This window comes from Ylistrum balloti, unplaced genomic scaffold, assembly GCF_031769215.1.
Source record: "Ylistrum balloti isolate Yb309-2 unplaced genomic scaffold, AGI_CSIRO_Ybal_v1 Utg369816, whole genome shotgun sequence".
Taxonomy (NCBI): domain Eukaryota; kingdom Metazoa; phylum Mollusca; class Bivalvia; order Pectinida; family Pectinidae; genus Ylistrum; species Ylistrum balloti.
The window spans coordinates 448,549-470,525 of NW_026781986.1; the positions used below are offsets into that span (position 1 = coordinate 448,549).

The following is a 21,977-nucleotide window of genomic DNA, read 5'->3' on the forward strand; positions in this document are numbered from 1 at the left end:
TCTACATCTACAATTTTTCGCCATGCCCACAGTGGATGCCATTTCCTAGTTCTGAACACTATAAACATACATCTTTTTAGTGGTCATCTTATCTTGGAGCTTTTTGCACTAAAGATACAGTGCAAAATTATGCTTGCACTAATTATATTTCCTGTCTGTCATTAATATTTCAATTATCGCCAATGCGTCAATCCATCATTGTACTGATTTGTTCAAAACTAATATTGCACTAAAGTTTAATTGTGCCAAAATAGGTATGTTTACAGTACTTATCCACACTCTGTTTTACATCATGCCCACAGTCAATGTCATGTGACAACATTGTCTACTTTCCATGGTAATAAGACGTGTGATACATCCTGTCCATTTATCACCTTAACACACAGTCAATGTCCTGCCATAGTTTCTATTGTCCCCAAAGTCTACTTACAGTGCCGACTCGGTTGATGCCACATGTGAAGTAACTGTTGGCGATGGCCGCACATCGAGCTTCTATCGGCCACATTGGCTCACTGTAAAACAATACAATCTGTTAATTCTGAATATTCACAAAAATACAACCATATCTAATTCCTCTATTACTCACAAACCCCCTCCCCCCAAAAAAGAGCAAAAATGTCAGTACTTAAAAATTATCTAAATATTGTAAAAAATATATAATTAATTGTCAAATAGACCATTTTCACTCGGATGAAGGTGGACATTTGTCAACCACTTCAATTTCAATGAAAATATCATTCCAACTTGTCATTACTTACTCTATCATTGGAAATATTCGCAGAGGACTTAATTGCACTATATTCACAGTCATTCAAGAAAGTGTGAAATGTATCTCCTTATGAATATTCAAGCTGTGAAATACATGTATCAACATTATCCTGTGAATATATAAACTCATAGATCTGCATCTATGTGTTCCTCTTTTTTAGAGCCAAATACATAATAAAAAAAGTTGAATACTTGTATGTAATGTCTGGCACTTAATTTTAAAAATAAAATTAACTCATCAGCATGTCATTTAGAGAAACTTAAATGCTTACTTTCCATACCGACGAAGTAAGGGCACACAAGGAACTGTGAAATATCACAGGATGTGTTTGTTTGAAATTTCCTCCCTCCAAATTATAACCAACTTTGAAATATGACCCTTGCAAAGTTAAATAACTATAAAGTACTCCATTAGGCCAGCAAAATAATTTGGTATTTTATTCTTAAAAACTTGAGTTTTATGGTCCAAACTCTTTAGTCCATGAAAAGAGACCATAAAACACAAAAATAAGTTTTAAATATCAATATGCAGTTTAATATTTTCAAACCAAGATATTTTAAGAAGCCTTCATCACAAATAACATTCTCTTCCCATGATAAAGATCTGACAGGGTGAAAGTTTTGATAGTGATTATACCTTAGTGCTCCCACAGTTGCAGAAGGATTGAAGACAATTTCAGCCCCATTCACTCCATACATCAACCAGTTGGGAGGGTGATGGCGGCCATAGCATATGTTGATAGCAATCTTTCCTACATAATAGAAAATTTTGTATTGATCAGTTATTGGTACATGTGATACATAAAGTAAAAGAAAAGAAATCTTTTAATCAGAAAATTAAATTGTTTATCAAGTTTATTTTTCCAATCAGTACAAATCTGTGGCACAAAAAGCATATAAGAATTTGAATTTACTAGAATAAGGAAAAACAACGACCATTTGTTCCTAAATCTAATACTTCTAACATTATTAATTGTAAATTATCTGGAATAAGTCATCGTCCACTATTAATGCCAGGAATGATTTGCATGTTAAACATATTTCTCTTTGTAGGATGCAAATATAATTCTTAAAATCCACAAAACTTACCAAACTGTGTTTGGAACACTTTGTGGCCTGTGTCACCCTCCATGTAGTATGTAGACTGCCAGTACAGAAATTATTGAAATAAAACATTGGTGTTTAAAGTAATGTTACACTTCAATTATCAATGAGAAAAATCTAAAGCATCATCTTTCTAAACTAGAAAAATTCTAACATGACCTTTGTATGACAGTATTTCATGGTGAGAAATCATGCAGGGGAGATAACTATCTCTAGCCCAGTAATTCATGGTGAGAAATCATACAGGGGAGGTAACTATCTCTGGTAAAGTATTTCATGGTGAGCACTGATACAAGGGAGGCAACTATCTCTAGCCCAGTATTTCATGATGATAACTATCATACTGAAGAGATAACTATCTATAGCCAAGTTTTTCAATGTGAGAAATCATTCAGGGGAGGTAACCAATTTGCTTTATTAATTTGAGTATTATGTCAGATAGAAAGTGAACATCACCACCATACATTGATACAGTTAATTGTGAAATAAAAAAATACAGAAATATGCACAATAAACGTAAAACATAGACTTGCACAATTCTGTCACACAGGCCTTTGGGTTGATAATGTCGCTCAAAAAACATCTTGGTGCATTTTGTCTGTGGTCTACTGATGAACATTTTTATTAAGTTTGGATGATAAATCATCAAACAAAAGCTGAGTTATTTCAATGAATTTGTAGTGAACTAACAGACTTAAAATTAGACCCAACAAACAATTTAACAGTTAAGAAATGGCAAAATGTAAATTACTAATTTCAAATGATACTACAATTGTGGGACTGCTAAGGGATTCTAAAAACGTTTTGAACTTTGAATATATTGCAAATTATACTATTTTTGAGGTCTTCCTCAGCAACCTTCTATCATGTACATCACATTAACATATACATCATGGATTAGCATGGAAGGAAATTTGTTACATTCTTTTCAATCTACCACTATTAGATAATATGAAATACGCAACTACATCTTTGTTTTTCTAAAATCCAGTTTTCAGCTATCATTATAAGATTCGAGAAATCATACAGGGGAGGTAACTATCGCTATTTTTATCGTTACAGAGGAGATAATAAGTTCTTGTTCAGCATTTTATTTTGTGAAATCATACGAGAGGGGTAAAAATCTCTTATCAAGAATTTTACAGTGAGAAATCACACAGGTGAGACAACTATCTCTAGTATACTTTTTCATTGTGAGAAATCAGTTTGCCATTATAGGGGCTGTAACAACCCCTATCCCAAAATTCCATGTAGAGAAATGACTTCATCGCTTTTATCACAAACACTAGTGTTATATTAATGGATGTTAAATACCTCGTTGAAGTCACCGACTCTAGGGATGTGGTTCTTCCTAGATTTACCAAGCACTTCACCTGTGTTGGATATCACCACTGAAAAAAATCCACAAATTGAACAGATCAACCTTCCTTAAGAATAAAAAATAAATAAACTGAGTTATATTATTTAAGATAGTATCAGCAAGTATAAGAGATTTATGTACTCCAAAAATATTGACAAACAGGCCAGAGAGTATATTCGTATACTTTTATATATTTGTTCAAAGAAAATGAATTAACTTGAGTGTAAATCATTACACATTTTTCATTACCAGTATAAATTCATATTTACCTGCCGTATTTGCCAGAATGTCTCCATGAGTTTCATCTCGCTCCAAGATTGGGGAAACAATTACCATGTTGTACTTTTTCGCTAGCTATAAATAAAACAATTACAATAATTCTACAACAAGATTCATCAAAGAATTCACACAAAAGTCTGCTAGTTTCATGACTTGGTATTGATAAGGTGTAAAACGCACAGGTAAATGATTTTTCATGCTGTTACATTTTTTTGAATGACCAATGGTTTTCAGTAGAATTTTTTCCTCATGAGCTGTCTCTCTGTGCTAAAAAGCATGCTATTTTCCCCAAAAACAAATTTAAAAAATTGCCAGAAATATTTTTCCAGTTTTTAAGGAAATATTGTTAACATTTTTTCAAGTAATATTTTTCCATCTGATGCAGACAGAAGTGTATGCAAAATGCACATAAAAAAAACTCACTGTAGACTTTCACATTAATATTAGGCTAACAATTTAAACTTATGTAAAAACACAGTTTATTTAAATGTTGGAGACAACATTATTTGATGTTGTACATACCTACTGAAATTAGTGTGGTAGTGATTTACCTAAAAAGTATGATTAGACAGAAATTTGGTGATTTTTGTTGAAAACTATTTGAATTCTGTGTGAAATTTCTATCATTGAAACCTTTTAGCCAAAAGTTGACAGGGATATACATGATAACTTAATTTAAACTAAAATATACTATGATTTTTATTTAAATCTCATAATCAAGTGAGTTACCTCCTGTAAGAGTTTTGTAGTAGCACCATTTTCTGCAGGCTCTGCAAAGTCACACCAAGGATGTTTCTCTCGGGTGCAGAAAGCAAAGGGCATTGCTGCAATAAACCGTAACACATTGGCATAATACAAAACCATAAGTCTAGAAGTCAAGCTATAACATTTTTATACCCAGTCATATATACTTGAACATTAAGTTCAATAACTGTGTAACATGTCAGCACATACAGTTGTATCAGAATAATTTTAGATAATTTGTCATTTTTGCATATAAAATATTGTAAACATCTATAAGACAAGGTGAGGCAACTCTATACATCACAAGCTGAAGATACTCAAATCTGACATGAAAAGGACAAGTCAAGGAGACAAAAGACCTCTAACCAACCAACAAACCAATGATTTTAATTTTGTCTGTAGTGCTTTAACACCATCAATCCAACAAAGTTGATGCAGTAACTTTCAATTACATCTCAGTTTTTGGATCTAATGAAACAGAAAAACTACAAGTACTATATAATATGAAGGTGTGTTTAAACACTATTTTCACAATTTCCATGTTTTAATTACATTGCTCTTTTTACCTATCTCTACACCTTTGTACATATAAGTAAGGCATACAAAGTCTGTACTGCCTTATCGACAACAATTGTTGTGCTAAAATCAAGTGTGCTTACTTCCAAAAAGTGAAAACAAAACGAGTTTACTTGCCAGTTAATGTTGTGGAGACAAAAGGATATAATTCCATATAGCTCGTGTAAATATCTTGCAATTATTGGTGACAAGGGAAGTAACTCTATTTAGATTGATAATGAGGAAGATATAATTGTATTTTCTACTTACTCCAAGCCTCCTGCATACAGATCACATTTACACCACTTCGGGCAGCCACTTCAATGATATAAGAGATCCGGTTATGCAGTGCTTCAATCTACATTGGGTCAGTGAAGAAAGTCATTTACTTAAATCAAAATTCATAGATTTTATGACAATAATTTTGGATCAATCTCTGCTTCAATACACAAATACATGAAATCTTACACAAGTTTACATGAGATTTCAGCAAGTTTTCATTGGAGTTAACTTCAAGCCAGCTTATAGCCTTATATGACTAAATATGTATTACATACATTAAGTATGATATTAATGTACCATGGTTACTTACACTAAATTTTTGGGATTCGGATATTTGAGTCCAGGACTCATGCTTTTCTAGTGGGACTCAACTCAAATTTTGAGCACCCATAATACTGGTATATCTTGGTATTGAGAAACATCAAATTATGTTAAATAATGCTCTGGGTTTACAAGGAAAACTCCTACAAAAATTACTGCTGCAAGGTACTTTTTTTATAACTTTTTAATATGTAAACAAGAAACTTTAGCAGATATTGTGAAATACATTATTTTCTTAGTGCAAAACTGAAATTATGACACAGGACTTAAGGAAGTGAAAAGGTATGTACAAGAAATGCATGCAATATATGTTTTACATATACAGAATGGTTCCGATACCTGTTTGGATATAGGAGCTGTTGTAGGAAGGACAATCTTGTTTTGTATGGCTCCAATTCTCACCACTCTTGGTGGACGAAAACTTTCCTCTTTGGCAAGCTCACAGAAGCTGTAACCTTGAACCTCAAAATCTTTCTCATCAGCTGTAGAGTACACATCTTCTGGTAGACTGAGTTTTCTAGAAAAAAAATGATCCTGTTTCATACCATTTCCTTCCTCCACATTTTTTTTTTTTTAAGTATTGGTTGGCTTGTGGACAAGGTTGACCAGGTTTGGCCCAACCCTGCATATTGATAATAGTTCTGCATTTGCATAACATTTACTGCTTTGAATATTGCAAATACAAATGCAGTGTGGCTAAATATAGAATGCATGCAAATTCATGCTGACTTATGACATTTGCACTAAAAACTCCCTACAGATTTTCACTTAAGTAAATGGGAAACAAATTAAGTGTTATTTCTGAAATTGTCATTTTAGTACTGAGTTTAACAACAGATGTACACCTATTGAATATTGAACCATGTTAAAAAATGACACTCTTTTTTTGGTTGCATGTGTTTTAAAGAACACTATGCTTTCCTATTTCAAATAATCTTGAAAATTTATTACTCAAAGCAGTATCAATCATGCAAATGTGGAGTAACCATACTCGTGTTGTGTCCTTCAAAACTGGTTCACATCTTCTTCAGAATTCCTTATTCGTTCCACATCATAAATAACTGTCTTAAAATAGGCCTACGACTGGTTGTAATTTTGCTTTAATCTCATTTTTAACTTTCTTCTTTTACAATCATGTACCACGCCACGTGAGTTTGTTTGTAAACATATATCACGTGATCTAATAAAATTGAAATAAAACCAATTCGATAAGAAAATCCATTTAAGATCAAATTAGCTGCAAAATCCCATTCCAAAGTCAGAACCTAAAAATCAGTCTCTGAGTGTGTTGTTTGTTACAGAATTGTAACTTGATAGCTATCAATGAAACGTGCCGGTGCATTTCAGAACACCAGAAGTGGGTCACTACAGAGATGCTGTACTAGGCCTACTTCATTCATTTTTACTGACAGGTCTGACATTAAAGTCAGTCGCATGCTGAGTGTTTACCTCAATTCCTTTCCATAAAAGACGCGCCTTACCTCCGCTAATTCAGCGGCAGGTATGTATTTCTCCAAAACTTTCTCTACACTTTCCAGCTCTGCTGCAGCCATCCTTATCTGCTAAGTAGCACCAAGTGGCGTCCTCGACCTCTGAATACAACGGAACAGTTTAAGTAAGGGGGTAGTCAGGATGACATATATATATTTACCTAATACATTTGTTTATATTTTTCGTTATTTCTTTTGATTATAGAATGGATATAAGGTGTACTTTCTATTTTCGTCTTTCAAAAATTTACCCAACTACGCTTCGCAAGACAAGTGGGGCTTTATCAGAATTAATCTCCTAAAATCATATTCGACTTGTCCATTTCCCCGCTTAGATTCATTCTGGTAAACTTTTTGCAGTTTACGAATTTTAAGTGTAACACGCTGACATTTTGCTGCAGTTCAAGCTGACACCTGTTTTATCATCAACTAGGGAATGGGCGATTCTAGTGCAGGTAAAATAAGTATAATATACATCTCTGGTTCGACCATATCGTTCGAGATAACTTAGGCCGACATTCACATGGGCCGAAGTGACTGTAAATCCATTCAGCAAAATCTGAACTGATGATTTAAGCTTATCTTAAGCACATAATCTACTGTTGCTCCGATGTTATTTAGGACTAACGAATAGGTCTCACCGCTGGTTATAAGAAATTTAGATTGATTAATAGATTTACTATCAACTTGCTAGCGTAGTTTGCTTTGGGCATGTCCAAAGCATCGTTAGCTTTCTGTGGTCTTGACATATTTTCAGTGCAACTCTTTGCAATCAATCCCATTAACACTTGATGAGGTGGTCAAACCTGACAAATGCTTTTTTTCAAGTGTTTGTTCCACTTCATACTCACTCTTTTTCTGTCATATCAAAATAATAATAAAAAAGCGGGATGTTTTTTCGTTTTGAAATTGCCATCTTTAGATCTGAATGGTTGTTTTAGGGTCAGTTTTGAACTCGGTGACTGAACAGCTGCTGAAAGAAGTTGAACATTCGTACAAGTCAGCAGGCAAATGTAAGTTTGAAGATAACATACATAAATCGGTCATATTACATATTTTCACAGGTTGATGAACATAATGATAATAATATTTATTTGGGTTAAGGTGTGGTACATATACAAATATCAAAGTTTGAGTACTGTTAATGAAGCGGTGTTAAAATACCATTATGGTGAAATGAACCTCCCCCTATCCCCCATGGTAAAGTGAAGCCACTTTATATTTTGTTTTCAGTAAATGTTTCTGCACTTAATTTCTTATCACTTTCATTAATTAAGTTCCTCCAAACATAATAAAACTGAAAAATAATGTTTTTTTTCACAAATATTTTGGCTATTTACCCTGATTCAGTCATATAAATAACAAAAAATAGGTCTGGGATGGAGAAATTTAGGTGGGGCAAGGGGGTTCACTTCACTATACTACACCGGTACATATTGCAGTAATTATCATTGTATTCGTAAAATCTCGAAATGAAATACTGTAGAAGCTGAGAGCATAGGTTGCCTTACTAGATTCAGCTATAGTGATAATTTCCCTTTTGTCAAGTGGTAGAATGTCCGCTAGAGACCAAAGGGTCACTACTTCCAACTTTGGTAGGGACAAGGTGTTTTATTCCACCTTACTCCTAATACACTATATTGTATACAGTAGAGTTTACCAGGGATATCCCATCAAAGCTAAAGAACAGCTTATTTCCATTGGGGCCCCAAAAGAAAGATCTTAATTACTATAAAAGTTTGAAAGAATAAGTGTTAGTCTGTATAAACATAAACAACATTGAGTAACAACACTATGCGGCAGATCCATGTGTGTTGTGCCTCATCCTTTCTACTTTTATTTTTTTATAAACAGCATTGAGTTATATGTCCTGTAATGATACAGATAAAATAAGACTCTATTATTTGACAGTATTAGATTTAGTTATGCCAAATAAAATGAGCTTGCTCTTGAATGAGACATTTTACAAAGAATATATGATGAAGACACGGATATAGGAGTATATTACTTAGATGATTTAATGATGTCTTCAATTGTTTTTACAGTAACGGATGAAATTCTCTCTGCGTGAGTATGGTTATATTTAGCATTAGTAATCAGCATTGCAGTTTCCTGTGAGTTTTGGAAAGCATTTTTGAAATATATTTTTCTCACATTCATTCTTAGTAAAATTTGAGAAGCAATTCGATTTTGTTTTGCTGAAAGCAGAATTGGTTTAGATTTAGGATTTGTCCTTCCTTCTTGAAGAAAATTATCAATTTTTTTGATGTGCGGCTGCTAAGAAGAGCTTTTTCACTTTATTTGTAATGAGCAAATAGAATTTCAACTTAAAGTGATTTTTTTTCAAAATATGCTGGAAAATCTAATTACATTTTTGAAGGAGGTAAAATAACATAACTAAACTAAATGGCATTACCATAGTAGCTGCTATAGATTAGTATAAAAATATCAAGTGTTAAGTGTGATTCTGTATAACCAGTTACACTTTTGACTATCTATAGTAATACTCACTGTTGTGTGGCTAGATTACAGTTTGTGTTCCAAACCACCCTACTTCCAGCCCTGGATTTGGTTGATCAACGCAATGTGACTCGGATCTCATCTCCTAGTGGACGTATCGTTTATCAGGTACAATATATTTAATGCTTTGTTAGTAATGTCTCTGACTTGAATGTAGACATCTAAGTCCAAGGTAACATCTCCTGGATATAACAGGTATGTTTTTCACTGGTTTTGGAGGGGGTAATTTTGCCTCATTTTGGGAAGAAAATTGGTGAATTTGGGAGGAAATTTTCAGGAGAAAATTGCAATTTTGTGGATTGGGTTTAAACATTTAAGAATTTCAATGGACCCTAAGAAACCTTGAAAAAAAACTTGTATTATCTCCATGAGATTTGGTGATCACAGACTAAGTCTTAGGTCAGTATCTCAATCTGAGATACATATCCTCAATGATTGATTGCTTCTATCAACTATGTCTGTGTTGATGCATTATAAGGGTTTGGAAGCTCAGAGCACTGTACATATGTTTTGAGACCAGTATCTACTGTTCCTGTATATAATAATCAGTTTGAATTGTTGATGTTTACAGGTGGTAGTGAAGCTTGAGGACATCATACACATGTCCGACCACCAGTATCTACTGTTCCTGTATATAATAATCAGTTTGTATTGTTGATGTTTACAGGTGGTAGGAAGCTTGGAGACACCGTACACATGTCTGACCACCAGTATCTACTGTTCCTGTATATAATAATCAGTTTGAATTGTTGATGTTTACAGGTGGTAGGAAGCTCAGGGACACCGTACACATGTCTGACCACCAGTATCTACTGTTCCTGTATATAATAATCAGTTTGAATTGTTGATGTTTACAGGTGGTAGTGAAGCTTGAGGACATCGTAGACATGTCTGACCACCAGTGTCTACTGTTCCTGTATGTAATAATCAGTTTGAATTGTTGATGTTTACAGGTGGTTTCAAGCTCAGGGACACCATACTCATGTCTGACCACCAGTACCTACTGTTCCTGTATGTAATAATCAGTTTGAATTGTTGATGTTTACAGGTGGTAGCAAGCTCAGGGACACCATACACATGTCTGACCACCAGTATCTACTGTTCCTGTATGTAATAATCAGTTTGAATTGTTGATGTTTACAGGTGGTAGCAAGCTCAGGGACACCATACACATGTCTGACCACCAGTATCTACTGTTCCTGTATGTAATAATCAGTTTGAATTGTTGATGTTTACAGGTGGTAGGAAGCTTGAGGGCATCATACACATGTCTGACAACCAGTATCTACTGTTCCTTTACTTAATAATCAGTTTGAATTGTTGATGTTTACAGGTGGTAGGAAGTTCAGGGACACCGTACACATGTCTGACCACCAGTACCTACTGTTCGTGTCCAGCTTACAGATACTCAGGTGCCGATTTGTTTGTGTTTTTCAATTGCCCAACAGCTAATGTATATTTATATTTTCCTGCCAACATACCATTACAACAGTACACGAGAGCCATTGTTATTATGACGTTATAAATACAACTGGTCCCAGTGTATTAATGATGTCCAAATGCTCCTGCTGGTCATTCTACAATATGACTTTGCCCATCACTGAATTAACTCCATTGTTTGAGATGATGATTTTGCAAAGTATAACCAGACAGCTAATTAACATTGTCCAGAAATTTGTCGCTGATATACAAGTAAATAATAAAATGTCTTTTCTAAATAAAATTATAATCCATACATTTGTATGTCTGCCATCTGGAAAAGTTATAAAAGATTCACCAGTATGTCACCTGTAGTTATATTGACTATAATTACATGTAGGAACGACTTAATTGCAAAGATAGTTTTCAGAGTCAAAGATTGTCTTATCTTGATAAGGAAGGATGACACTCTGCCGTCACATCATATCGACGACAACTTTGATGTCAGATTTGTTTAGAAATACAAAGTTAATCCATTCTTTGTCAAAGATTTGATCCCTGAGACATTGTTGTTATTTTTGATTCCTGACTTTCCAAAGATCCGTCCATATGACATTAGTATTGATTCTCTACATTAGGAGTAAAGGGTGATTTGACACTTTGTATTAATGGATCAAATCAAAGATTTACTACACCGTGTTTATCTGCCAACTGAAATATAAGAAATAATTGCTGTCAAATTGCTTCTGTTTGTCAGTATATTAATACCATATACATTTAAAGAAAGTTTATATGTTTGTGAATGATCTTGTATCACATCTATTTTCAGTACTGCTGAAGCAGGATCACATCATGGTATGTATCAATTCCTGTTAACATTATACTGATACCCCTGTCAAACTGTTAAGACAAGTCTTTACTGAGTTAGTGTCCTTATTTTTCACATCATGGTATGTATCAATTCCTGTTAACATAGTACTGATACCCCTGTCAAACTGTTAAGACAAGTCTTTACTGAGTTAGTGTTCTTATTTTTTGGTAAATGGTATGTATCAATTCCTGTCAACATAATACTGATAGCCCTTTCAAACTGTTAAGACAAGTCCTTACTGAGTATGTATCCTTATTTTATGTTGTCTTAGTTTAAGTTAAAATACTGCATTGTGTAATTCACCATGGATACTCTCTTGAGGTACTATTTTATGGGAACAAGTTTCTAGCATATTTCATTCTTTAGTAATTAAGCTTCCCAGGCCCTCAGCTGACTTTCAGTTGAAGGTAATGCATTTCACACTGAAAACTTCTTGGATGAAAAAGATACTAACACATTTTTTATTCTTAGAAATCAGATATCACACTCTGTCAATAAAACTGTGAATGACTTTTGGATAACAGATCCAGGTGCTCATTTTCATTGCTGTATTTCAGTCAGTCGCTAAGACTAAACATGAAACTTGATTTCAATTTTGTTTATATGTTGCAGTGTAAACACACTTTAGCCATCAGATTGGCAATTGCTATGGATCTGTGTAAGGAGTTACAAGTCTCTAATCAGGAATTGGTCAAGGTCATCACTAACATTGATTGACCACATACAACACAGGAAATGGTCAAGTTCATTAGCAACATTGATTGACCACAGGCACAAGAGAGCATGTCAAGGTCATCACCAGCATAGATTGACCACAGCCACAAGAGAGCATGTCAAGGTCATCACCAGCATTGATTGACCACAGCCACAAGAGAGCATGTCAAGGTCATCACCAGCATTGATTGACTTCAGCCACAACAGTGCATGTAAAGGTCATCACCAGCATTGATTGACCACAGCCACAACAGTGCATGTCAAGGACATCACCAGCATAGATTGACCACAGCCACAACAGTGCATGTCAAGGACATCACCAGCATTGATTGACCACAGCCACAACAGTGCATGTCAAGGACATCACCAGCATAGATTGACCACAGCCACAAGAGAGCATGTCGAGGTCATAACTAGCATAGATTGACCACAGCCACAAGAGAGCATGTTAAGGTGATCATCAGCATTGATTGACCACAGCCACAACAGTGCATGTTAAGGTCGTCACCAGCATTGATTGACCACAGCCACAACAGTGCATGTCAAGGTCATCACCAGCATTGATTGACCACAGCCACAACAGTGCATGTTAAGGTCATCACCAGCATAGATTGATTGACCACAGCTACAAGAGAGCATGTTGAGGTCATCACCAGCATAGATTGACCACAGCCACATCAGTAGATAGTTATGGTTATAGCTGACTTTGACAGATTACGTTTACACCTCGAAATAGTACATGATCTAGTTAACTGATGGACATGTATAAAAGTGAGATGAGAACAACAATGTATACACAAAGATTGTAATAAATGTAATTTTTTTGTAAGATAATAATTATCTTATCTTTTATATATGAATGATTTTCTAATTATCTTGGTGTGCAATTATTGTGTTATACACCCTAATCGATACCAATTTATAAGCAAATTGATGGTTAATATATACTGTAAAATCTTATGTTTTGTGAGGCTCAATTTTCGTGGTTTTTCAAAAAAAATGCTTAGAGTCTCTTGGTTTCATGGATAAACATAGCTGAAAAATTTTTTTTTACTTATTTCAAGAATTTGTGGACATATGAATTTGGGAATTAAGTCAACCAACCCATGAAATAAATGAACATTAATCACTCATCAGATATAATGAGTTTACAGTGTAGTATTAGAAGGAATTGATCAGTGTCATCATTGTCATCATTCCTGGATCAAACACGAAATAAGTTAGAACTTTTTAATACATTTAAAAAACATTATTAATTGTATTAAAGATGTAATAGTCAGTTTTTCGACATTTTTTTAAGGCCAAAAGTTTACTAGAAGAATGGCTGTGAGCCAGCAATAGCTCAGTCGATCAGTACTATGGTCTGTGTAATCTTGTGTGAAGATTTGTGGTGTGTGGCTTGATTCATATCTCTGACAGTTTGTGTATTGCAGGAAGCTAAGGAACAGAATGGTTTGCGCTGATTTGGTTTTGTGCAAGGGCAAAACTCTTTATCTTAATTACTCAAGATGGCATGTAATGGGCCTCCTGTATGTTGTTCAGTGAGGTAGCCACCAGCTACTTACTACAAAGAAACCCTGCCTCAAATTGACCCTGATTTTTCCCAGGGCGATAAAACTAACAAATGAACTTAACAAGTTCTATTGTGTTTGCAAGAGATTGAATAAATTTTTTAGGATTGTTGATGTAAATACACATATTGCAAAAAAATAATTGTACTCTAGTACAAGAACTCCATAGAATTGACTTTTTTGAAGTCTTTTGGCTAACAGAGATTAATCTCAATTTTCATATTTTTCCATTCCTTTTTTTTAGTTTATACAATTATATACATAAAATCTTGTAAAGTTGTAATAAGTGATCAATATGCCTAGTTATTATTATATTTCTTGGTATGGGTATGATGTTTTAGTCCTCTTTCTTTGTGTGTCGGTTGTAAATATGACTGAGCCCAGGACTGTCTGTTTAAGAAGTTTATTGGTGTGTGGACGTAGGGATGTACGTCCTAGAGATCGACTGTTTAATACAATTTCTTACCAGCTTTTATAGAGATGGACAAGGAAAATCAATGTTACATCATATAAGAAATTACATGCACCACGCCAACATGTTAGATATACTGATATAAGATTGGAGTACTGAATAAGGATTACATATTTAGTATCCAGGTAACAAGGTAAATTTGACATAATGACCAAAGGCCACCATGGTTGGCTATATGAATGAACCCAGGTAACTGTTACTGTAATGTGTTGTCATATGTAGATGTCACCATGGTTGGCTATATGAATGAACCCAGGTACCTGTTATTGTAATGTGTTGTCATATGTGTGTGAAAAAGTTATTCTGTTACATTTGAATAGAAGAACCAATTTTCAAAGTTTTTTGGCACATGATCTTTATCGAAATGATGTTGTGATCAACATTATCATGTTTTAAAACAACAAGGAGCTGCAAAATGAAGTATTATCACACTCGCCCAACTGTTGGTGTAAAATCCAAATGTGATATATATATCTATATATCGGTTTAACAATTTGTGATGTCACTCAATTATTTACCACTAATATCACCTAAAGATCCAATAAAGTCAAGCGAAAGTGCTAGTGCAAAATGTAATGTTTTATTTTGTCGATTATCAATTAAATTTCCTTGCATCTCCTAAATGTCAATGTTTTAGATATATATATTATATATCAACCTTATGGAAAGAGTGTATATCTTAGATTCTGTGTGTTTGACTTGATATTTGAATTGAGCTTGGTATTGTCCATGAAGAAAATTATACAACACTTGGTAGGCTATTGGAGTATTTGATTTTAATAGAAAAAAGATAATAAAATGTCCTCAATAAGAGAAGGGACAACTAGGGCACTAACCTAACATATACAGAAAGTTATGTGGAATTGAGTGGAATGGTTCCGAAGTTGTAGCCTGGAAAGGAAAGATTCACTAGTTTTGTGTTTTTATGTTCACTAAAGGGAGAGCATAGTTATCCCTTTGTCTGTACATTTGTCCTTCCACGATAATTTTTTCTGGAGCATAAAACGTGAAAAACTAGGAGATATCAATATAAAACTTAGATCCCAACAAGAAGTGCAGTGCACCAGAATCATCACCCTTTTTGCATAATTTAGGAGTTATTGTGTTTTTTTTTCATTTTCAAATTTTGTCCAGGCATTACACTAAAACTATGAGGTATCAACATGAAACTTTGAATTTTGAATAATTTAGGAGTTATTGCCCTTTGTTATTTTTCTTAGGTGAAAATTTTGTATGGAGCATTACACTAAAACTATGAGGCATCATCTTGAAACTTCATTGTCAGATAGATCTCAACAAGAAGGAGGGTAGTGCACAAGAATTAAAAGTCTTTTATTACCCTTTATTATTTTTCATACTTAAATATTGTCACATTTGGGGAGCATAAACCATCCCTGACAGCCCTTGGTTTCCATGGTAACGGACAAAAATAAAATAATAGTAAAAGGCACAAATCGGACACTAACCTTATATATACAGCAAGTTTTGTTAAGTTGAGTTGAACACTTTTGAAGTTATAGCCTGGAAAGGAAAGTAAACACTAATTTTTTGTGTTTTTGGCTGTTTCCATGGTAAAACAATATCAATAATGAAATGTCAATAGCAAAAGGCACAACTACGACACTAATATGATATATACAGCAAGTTTTTGAAGTTGAGATGAATGGAAAAGTTATAGCCTGGAAAAGCCCTTGGGCGGACGCACAAAGCCCAAATTAATATCCCTCGCAAACATGTTTCCTGGGGGATGAAAAGAGAATTTCAAGAGGTACTTCCGTGTTACTATTGGATTCATTCATGATTCTCATTGCAACAGATAATCTTATTTCATGTTTAAACTTAAGCAGTTTACAGAATAACCTGAAAACTAACAACCAGTTTAAAAAAGCTTGATGAAAATATCCTCCCCATTCTGCGATACCTGTCAAAATGTATTTTTGCTTTTTTCTGCAGTAATGGAAAACAGCTGTATTTTAGCACCCAAGGTAATTTGGCAGAATTGTTGTTGAAACAAGCAATTTAACATGTTGTAATGAACAAGCTGATTTATGAAAATTCATTAAATCACTGTTATATCTGATGAAGTTTGGAACTATTTTTTTTTTATTTTGGCGTCAGTCATCAGGCAAAAGTCAACATAACATCAATGTCAGGTAAACACAGATTGAACAACAAAACTGTTTAAGTTTCAGTAGTATTTTTTTCAATCAATGTTGCAAGATAAATAGAATACATGGTCAGTGTCTTAAAAACATCAGTTGTATTTTGGCTCGGGACTAAAAGACAAAAGTGGCTCACTAATTTTGTCTATCTTCACCATCGCCAAAACACAACTTATATTTTAAGACACTGGCCATGTATTCTCTATATATGTGGTTAGGCCATTCCAACTCCTGGCGTTTTGTGTTTCTAGGAAAGCCAAGAAACAAACCTGTCTGTGCTGGCATTGTTGTGCTCTCGGGCAACACACTTTACTGTTATTGCTATGGATGTAACATGCCTCCTGTAGGTTGCTATGAGGTAGTTTTTGGATAAGGAGACCCCAGACCCTCAAAATGACCCTGGCTGTTCACAGGGAAATAAACTCACCAAATGTCACAGTATTATAAATATACTTAACTTAGTGCAATCTTTGTGCATTTTCACTTCGTAAATTAGAGCAATAATGAATCTGTCCATCAGTAGGAAATAGCTAGATATAAACAATATCTAGTAGCGATAATTAGTTAAATTAAATTTTTAGCACATTACTTAGCGTGCTTGAATAAGACTAATCGTGTAATAATAAGGCTAAAATATTTACATCTACAGTATTAATTAAACAAATGCTACTAACTGTAGATGTATTTCCAGCAGTGAAATAATGAAATTTCCAGCAGTGAAATACTGAAAATAGCTAGGAACTGCCTGAGTCTACAAAAAGAATAAGTTTTACTGAGAATACCCGATTCCTTTTCTCAATTCATCTCACACAACATCACAGTAAGCAACTGCTGGTATATATGATGGAAGAAGACTCTTTGTTGTAACTAACTTACAATAATACTACATTGTATTTTAATTTAATCTGAATTAAGATAAATATAATTGATAATGCCGGGAATGGTTATGTCACCCAATTATTGCTATGATATCAATAATTGTTATGACAGGGTAATGCATGGATACTCGTGTCCCAAAATAAGAGAAACCATTTTCCTCTCATTTTGTTAATTTCTTTGTGCATTGATATACAAACAAACTACATTTAGATATAAAACTATTGAATTTATTGTATTTACATTTGTATATATACATTAAAATGTTCAAATGTGTGGTAAAACCTCAATTTTTTTTTTATATACACATGCATAATGGTTTTTTTCTAACAAATTTTTCAACAATATCACAAAAATATATTGTACCTCTCTGTGAATGTTACCTTGTATGTATATACAACTATACAAAATTCTTATATGTAACAAACTAGGGCACTGGTACTGTACACTTAAGAGTAAATTCTAAAAAATCTGGTTACCACTTCAACAATCTCCATTGATAGATCAGCGAGGGGAAAAATGGAGTAACCCCAAGTACTTCAACTCTGTTGTTCCTGTCAAAACTGGAGAATTAATCTGCCCATTGGAAATGTTGCTAATAAATCCACATAAAAGCAACAATAAAAATATTCAAAACTATGCAACTTCAACTTTAAATAGAAATTCAAACATTAAGAAAACTCCAACTATTAAAACTTCCAACAAATTAAATCCTCTGTAGACTTGTCAGTGATTCTTAACATACAAAAGTGTTCAATGCTTCATCACAAAATTTTTAACATGATAACATTGATGGCGTAAAATGTATTGGACCAAAATATTCACAACACTTAACTGGTATCAAACAAAATGACAATAAATGTGATGAAAATCTGTGAAGAGTTCACTCCTGAAATATCTTGCTAGAAATATTGAAAACCCATGTGTGATGATGTCACTTTTATTACAGTATATTCTATAACGAAATGTTAAAATTGTGTGGTTGTTTCAAGCATGTCCCTCACTTCAGGTTACTTAACTACTGGACAGATTTGTCAACACATAGAAGACGGTTTACCATTTAACATGGGAGATAAATGAAAGACAGTAAGATTTTTATTCACAGAAAACAGAGAGATCACAGAACAAGTAAGGAGAATACAAAACATGCTACACAGAGCATGATGCACAAGTATGGCTACACAAAGTGTGCAACATCAACCAAGGCACAGGTCTCTTATACAGAGCCTTAAACAGTATATGTCAACGGTGCAAGTAGATCATCGATGGATTACAACACACTGATCTGGTAAAATGCTCATGAGCACGAAAATATATCGATTTTTTTCAATGAATCTCCAAAAATTTCTCAGTGAAATCTTTTTTGAGAAACATTTCAACAATGTCAAAATGAAATCTGGTTGAAGAAACCTTGTGTCTCCAGAAGGATGAATGTAAATGTAACTCAAGATATTAAACATTTATAAATGACAGATGTGGTGGGAGATTATGGAATTTTAATTTAAGTGGAAAAGATATCTAGTAACCATAGGTGAGACTTTGGAGATTTAAAAATATCTATTTAAAAGTTGAGATAACTAATATGTGTTTAAAAGGAGCTGAGGGATGGGAGGGTGTGTGAGGGAATTGTTTTTGTACATTATTTTATATAAAATGTTGGCCATGTTGGAGTAAATGCAGTAATGTCAGACAGTGTTTAGACTGTTCTCAAATTTGGACAATTCAAGGAATTCTCACATCAGACAGAGACTCAGCGCTACAATTTCTACAAGTCTTACACAGGCACAGATTATTGCTGACTGTATACTTATTCAGCAATAGGTTAATGTTTTGTTTTCAAACATGTATACACCTCTTTAACTTCTACAGTAAAGTCAGTAACTTGCTATTTACTGATCTCGTGGCAAGTCCACTTTTCCATCTTTAGTAAGTCTGTAAGCTCCATTGGCTGATTTCAGGATCAATATGATAATGAAATCTATTTTATGGAATAGAAATTTGATAACTGTATCATATTTATGTTGATAATACAATATTTAGTATAAAATAAATTCTAATCATAACTGCAATTCAAGCATTTGGGATAAACAAAAAATAATACAGAGTTTGCTTTTTTTCTGACCCTCTAAAATATATTTCAAAACACATTAAAATAAATTCAAAATTAGGTGACAAAACTTCAAATACATTTCCCATCTTACAAATATTTACATATAGATTCACAGATAGAAATTTTAGGTTTAATATTAAAACATATACGTGTACAAATGAAAATATTCAACAAATCACAAACCTCACTGAGAACAATGTTTACTTGACAGAAATGTTTTAAGAATATCCCTGAGAATCATAGTTCCCTCTACACTCATCAATATTTACAATTAATTTTCACCACAGAATTCCCATTAAAACACCTATAGATTGATTATACAATATATTTATACACAATACAAACTAACATTCAAAGGTAATAGTAATTATACTCGGTGTAACAGGTTTTTACAGCTCATGAAGCAGCACTTTCTTGATATCAAACTTTATATATGAGAGAGAATTTCTATGCCAATTGATGAAACATCAAGATGAGAGGTTTACTTTAATACTTTGCATTGTTTTAGCAACACTAGCAGTATAATCAAAGAATATTTCTCTTTGGATTCTTTGTGATATTTAATACAAAGCATTCTTTAAATAACGATTTTGATTCATCTGAACTTATTTATTTTTAACAGCAACATTACAGTTTACGTTTTGTTGAAAAAAACTAAGAAAAACTTTTTTATCAAATGTCATCTGTCTTCATCAGTTGACTCCCCTTTCTCATCCTATATAGGATATGGTTCAATTTCCGTGTCATTCAACATATATAATGGTTATATATGATAAGTGATAAGAGGAAAGTGGCTCTTATTTATGGACTGTAGGGTCTTGAATTTTAATGTAGTAACAAAGAGGGAGGGTAGTGATTAATTTTTTTTACAAATTTTTGGTCAATATCTGGAATAACTTATCTATGTATAAATGTATATAGATTTCTCTGCATTCCAAAAGATCTTGTGGCTGTTATGTTTTATTTACATTTATCAAATTTTTTGCAACTTTTGCCATCCAAATGTTCTGTAATTTGGAAACCTGTATGAATTCCAGAAATTGAAAATCCATGGTTGCCAACAAATTGGTTTTTTATAAGAAACATCATTTACCACAGATTTACTACAAATACAAAATTCTAACCAGGAAACATAATTGCTTATAATTACCCTACAGCCATTCTGTGATTTTTTAAACCGCAAACATCATAGGAAATTTGTAACAATCATCACATGAGGAAAAGTAAAGATTAAACTCTCAATATATGGACAGAAACTCTGAAAATAACCGTGTCAATAAAAACAACCTTAATAAAACTCTATTTATCACAGAGATAGTTATGCATTGTTTTCAAGTGATCTGGAGAGGAACAAGAGATTGATATACTGAAAAATCCAGGAAGTTTTTTTTTTACTGATCTTAATCCATAGATTCCTCTGAACATGAATTGACAAACAATCATCAAAAAATTATTTTACATACCAGTACATGTGGATTGATGAGTACTCTTTATTCAAGAAATTCAGTGCTGACTCAATTTGAACCAAATGAAAATATCTGATTTCACAGTAAATTTTGAAAAAGGCATTCACTACATTGAACTTGCTCTTTAATAATAATCTGAATAGAACAAAAAATATTGAAGAACAAATGATAAAAAGAATTTATATATACATACATATAATTATAACCGAGCTTCAGTTTGAACTTTTTGGAGAACACTGGCAAATAATTCTGTGATAGGCACTTTCACTTTCAACTTCAAAGCTTTTAGACTATCATGACAACAACTACCATCACTATGCAATAGTGATGTCCCCTGTGGATTGTCAACAACAAAACGAGTATACATGACTTTCTAGATCACTATAGAAGGAATCACACTGAGTAAAACAGTCCACCAAGATAGCAGATAAAATAAAAAGACACCTTTAATCAAAACTTTACTCTAAAACAGCACAAAGAATCAGTGATGACTCTAGTAAAACTCTCTGACACTAGTGTATACGGGCCACAAATCACATTCAATTTACAGTCTGGTATGAGAATGAATGACCATGATCAAGTTAATTGGTTTTTATCAAACAGATATACATATGAAACAATCATTCATGATTAATTTGCTGAAGAACAAATATAGTGAAATATAAGTATTCAAAGATTCTCACTGCATATACAGTTCATAATTGTGTTTGTTTAGAATATCATTACGATATTATTGCATAGGAAAGAAGGCAACTTTTAACTTTCATTCAGGACCACAAATATTAGATAAAATTTGATGTCATGTTAAAAGATTCAAATAATATTGATACTCCAGAACTGATAAAAACTCATTGAATGGTTTCACAGATGTTAAAACTTTTAAATCCATTGCA

At 33.3% G+C, this 21,977-nt stretch overlaps 2 protein-coding genes across 2 annotated transcripts in view; one reads left to right on the forward strand and one right to left on the reverse strand.

Moving 5' to 3' along the window:
- LOC132544930 (beta-ureidopropionase-like) overlaps positions 1 to 6,977 on the reverse strand; it is a 33,406-nt gene extending 26,429 nt beyond the window's left edge. The window contains exons 1-9 of the mRNA XM_060208592.1: positions 6,863 to 6,977; positions 5,753 to 5,930; positions 5,081 to 5,168; positions 4,241 to 4,335; positions 3,502 to 3,586; positions 3,187 to 3,263; positions 1,858 to 1,912; positions 1,406 to 1,520; positions 431 to 512 (exon numbers count right to left, since the gene is read on the reverse strand). Of these exons, the coding sequence (XP_060064575.1) occupies positions 431 to 512; positions 1,406 to 1,520; positions 1,858 to 1,912; positions 3,187 to 3,263; positions 3,502 to 3,586; positions 4,241 to 4,335; positions 5,081 to 5,168; positions 5,753 to 5,930; positions 6,863 to 6,966 (879 nt within the window). The 5' untranslated portion in view covers positions 6,967 to 6,977. The remainder of the gene's footprint in view (positions 1 to 430; positions 513 to 1,405; positions 1,521 to 1,857; positions 1,913 to 3,186; positions 3,264 to 3,501; positions 3,587 to 4,240; positions 4,336 to 5,080; positions 5,169 to 5,752; positions 5,931 to 6,862) is intronic.
- Positions 6,978 to 7,254: 277 nt separating this feature from the next.
- LOC132544943 (zinc finger SWIM domain-containing protein 7-like) lies at positions 7,255 to 14,787 on the forward strand. Its single transcript, XM_060208607.1, has 7 exons — positions 7,255 to 7,358; positions 7,845 to 7,916; positions 8,949 to 8,970; positions 9,429 to 9,531; positions 10,757 to 10,835; positions 11,672 to 11,697; positions 12,326 to 14,787. The coding sequence occupies exons 1-7, from the start codon at positions 7,340 to 7,342 to the stop codon at positions 12,428 to 12,430; spliced, it is 426 nt and encodes a 141-aa protein (XP_060064590.1). The 5' UTR covers positions 7,255 to 7,339; the 3' UTR covers positions 12,431 to 14,787.
- The last annotated feature ends 7,190 nt before the right edge of the window (positions 14,788 to 21,977 follow it).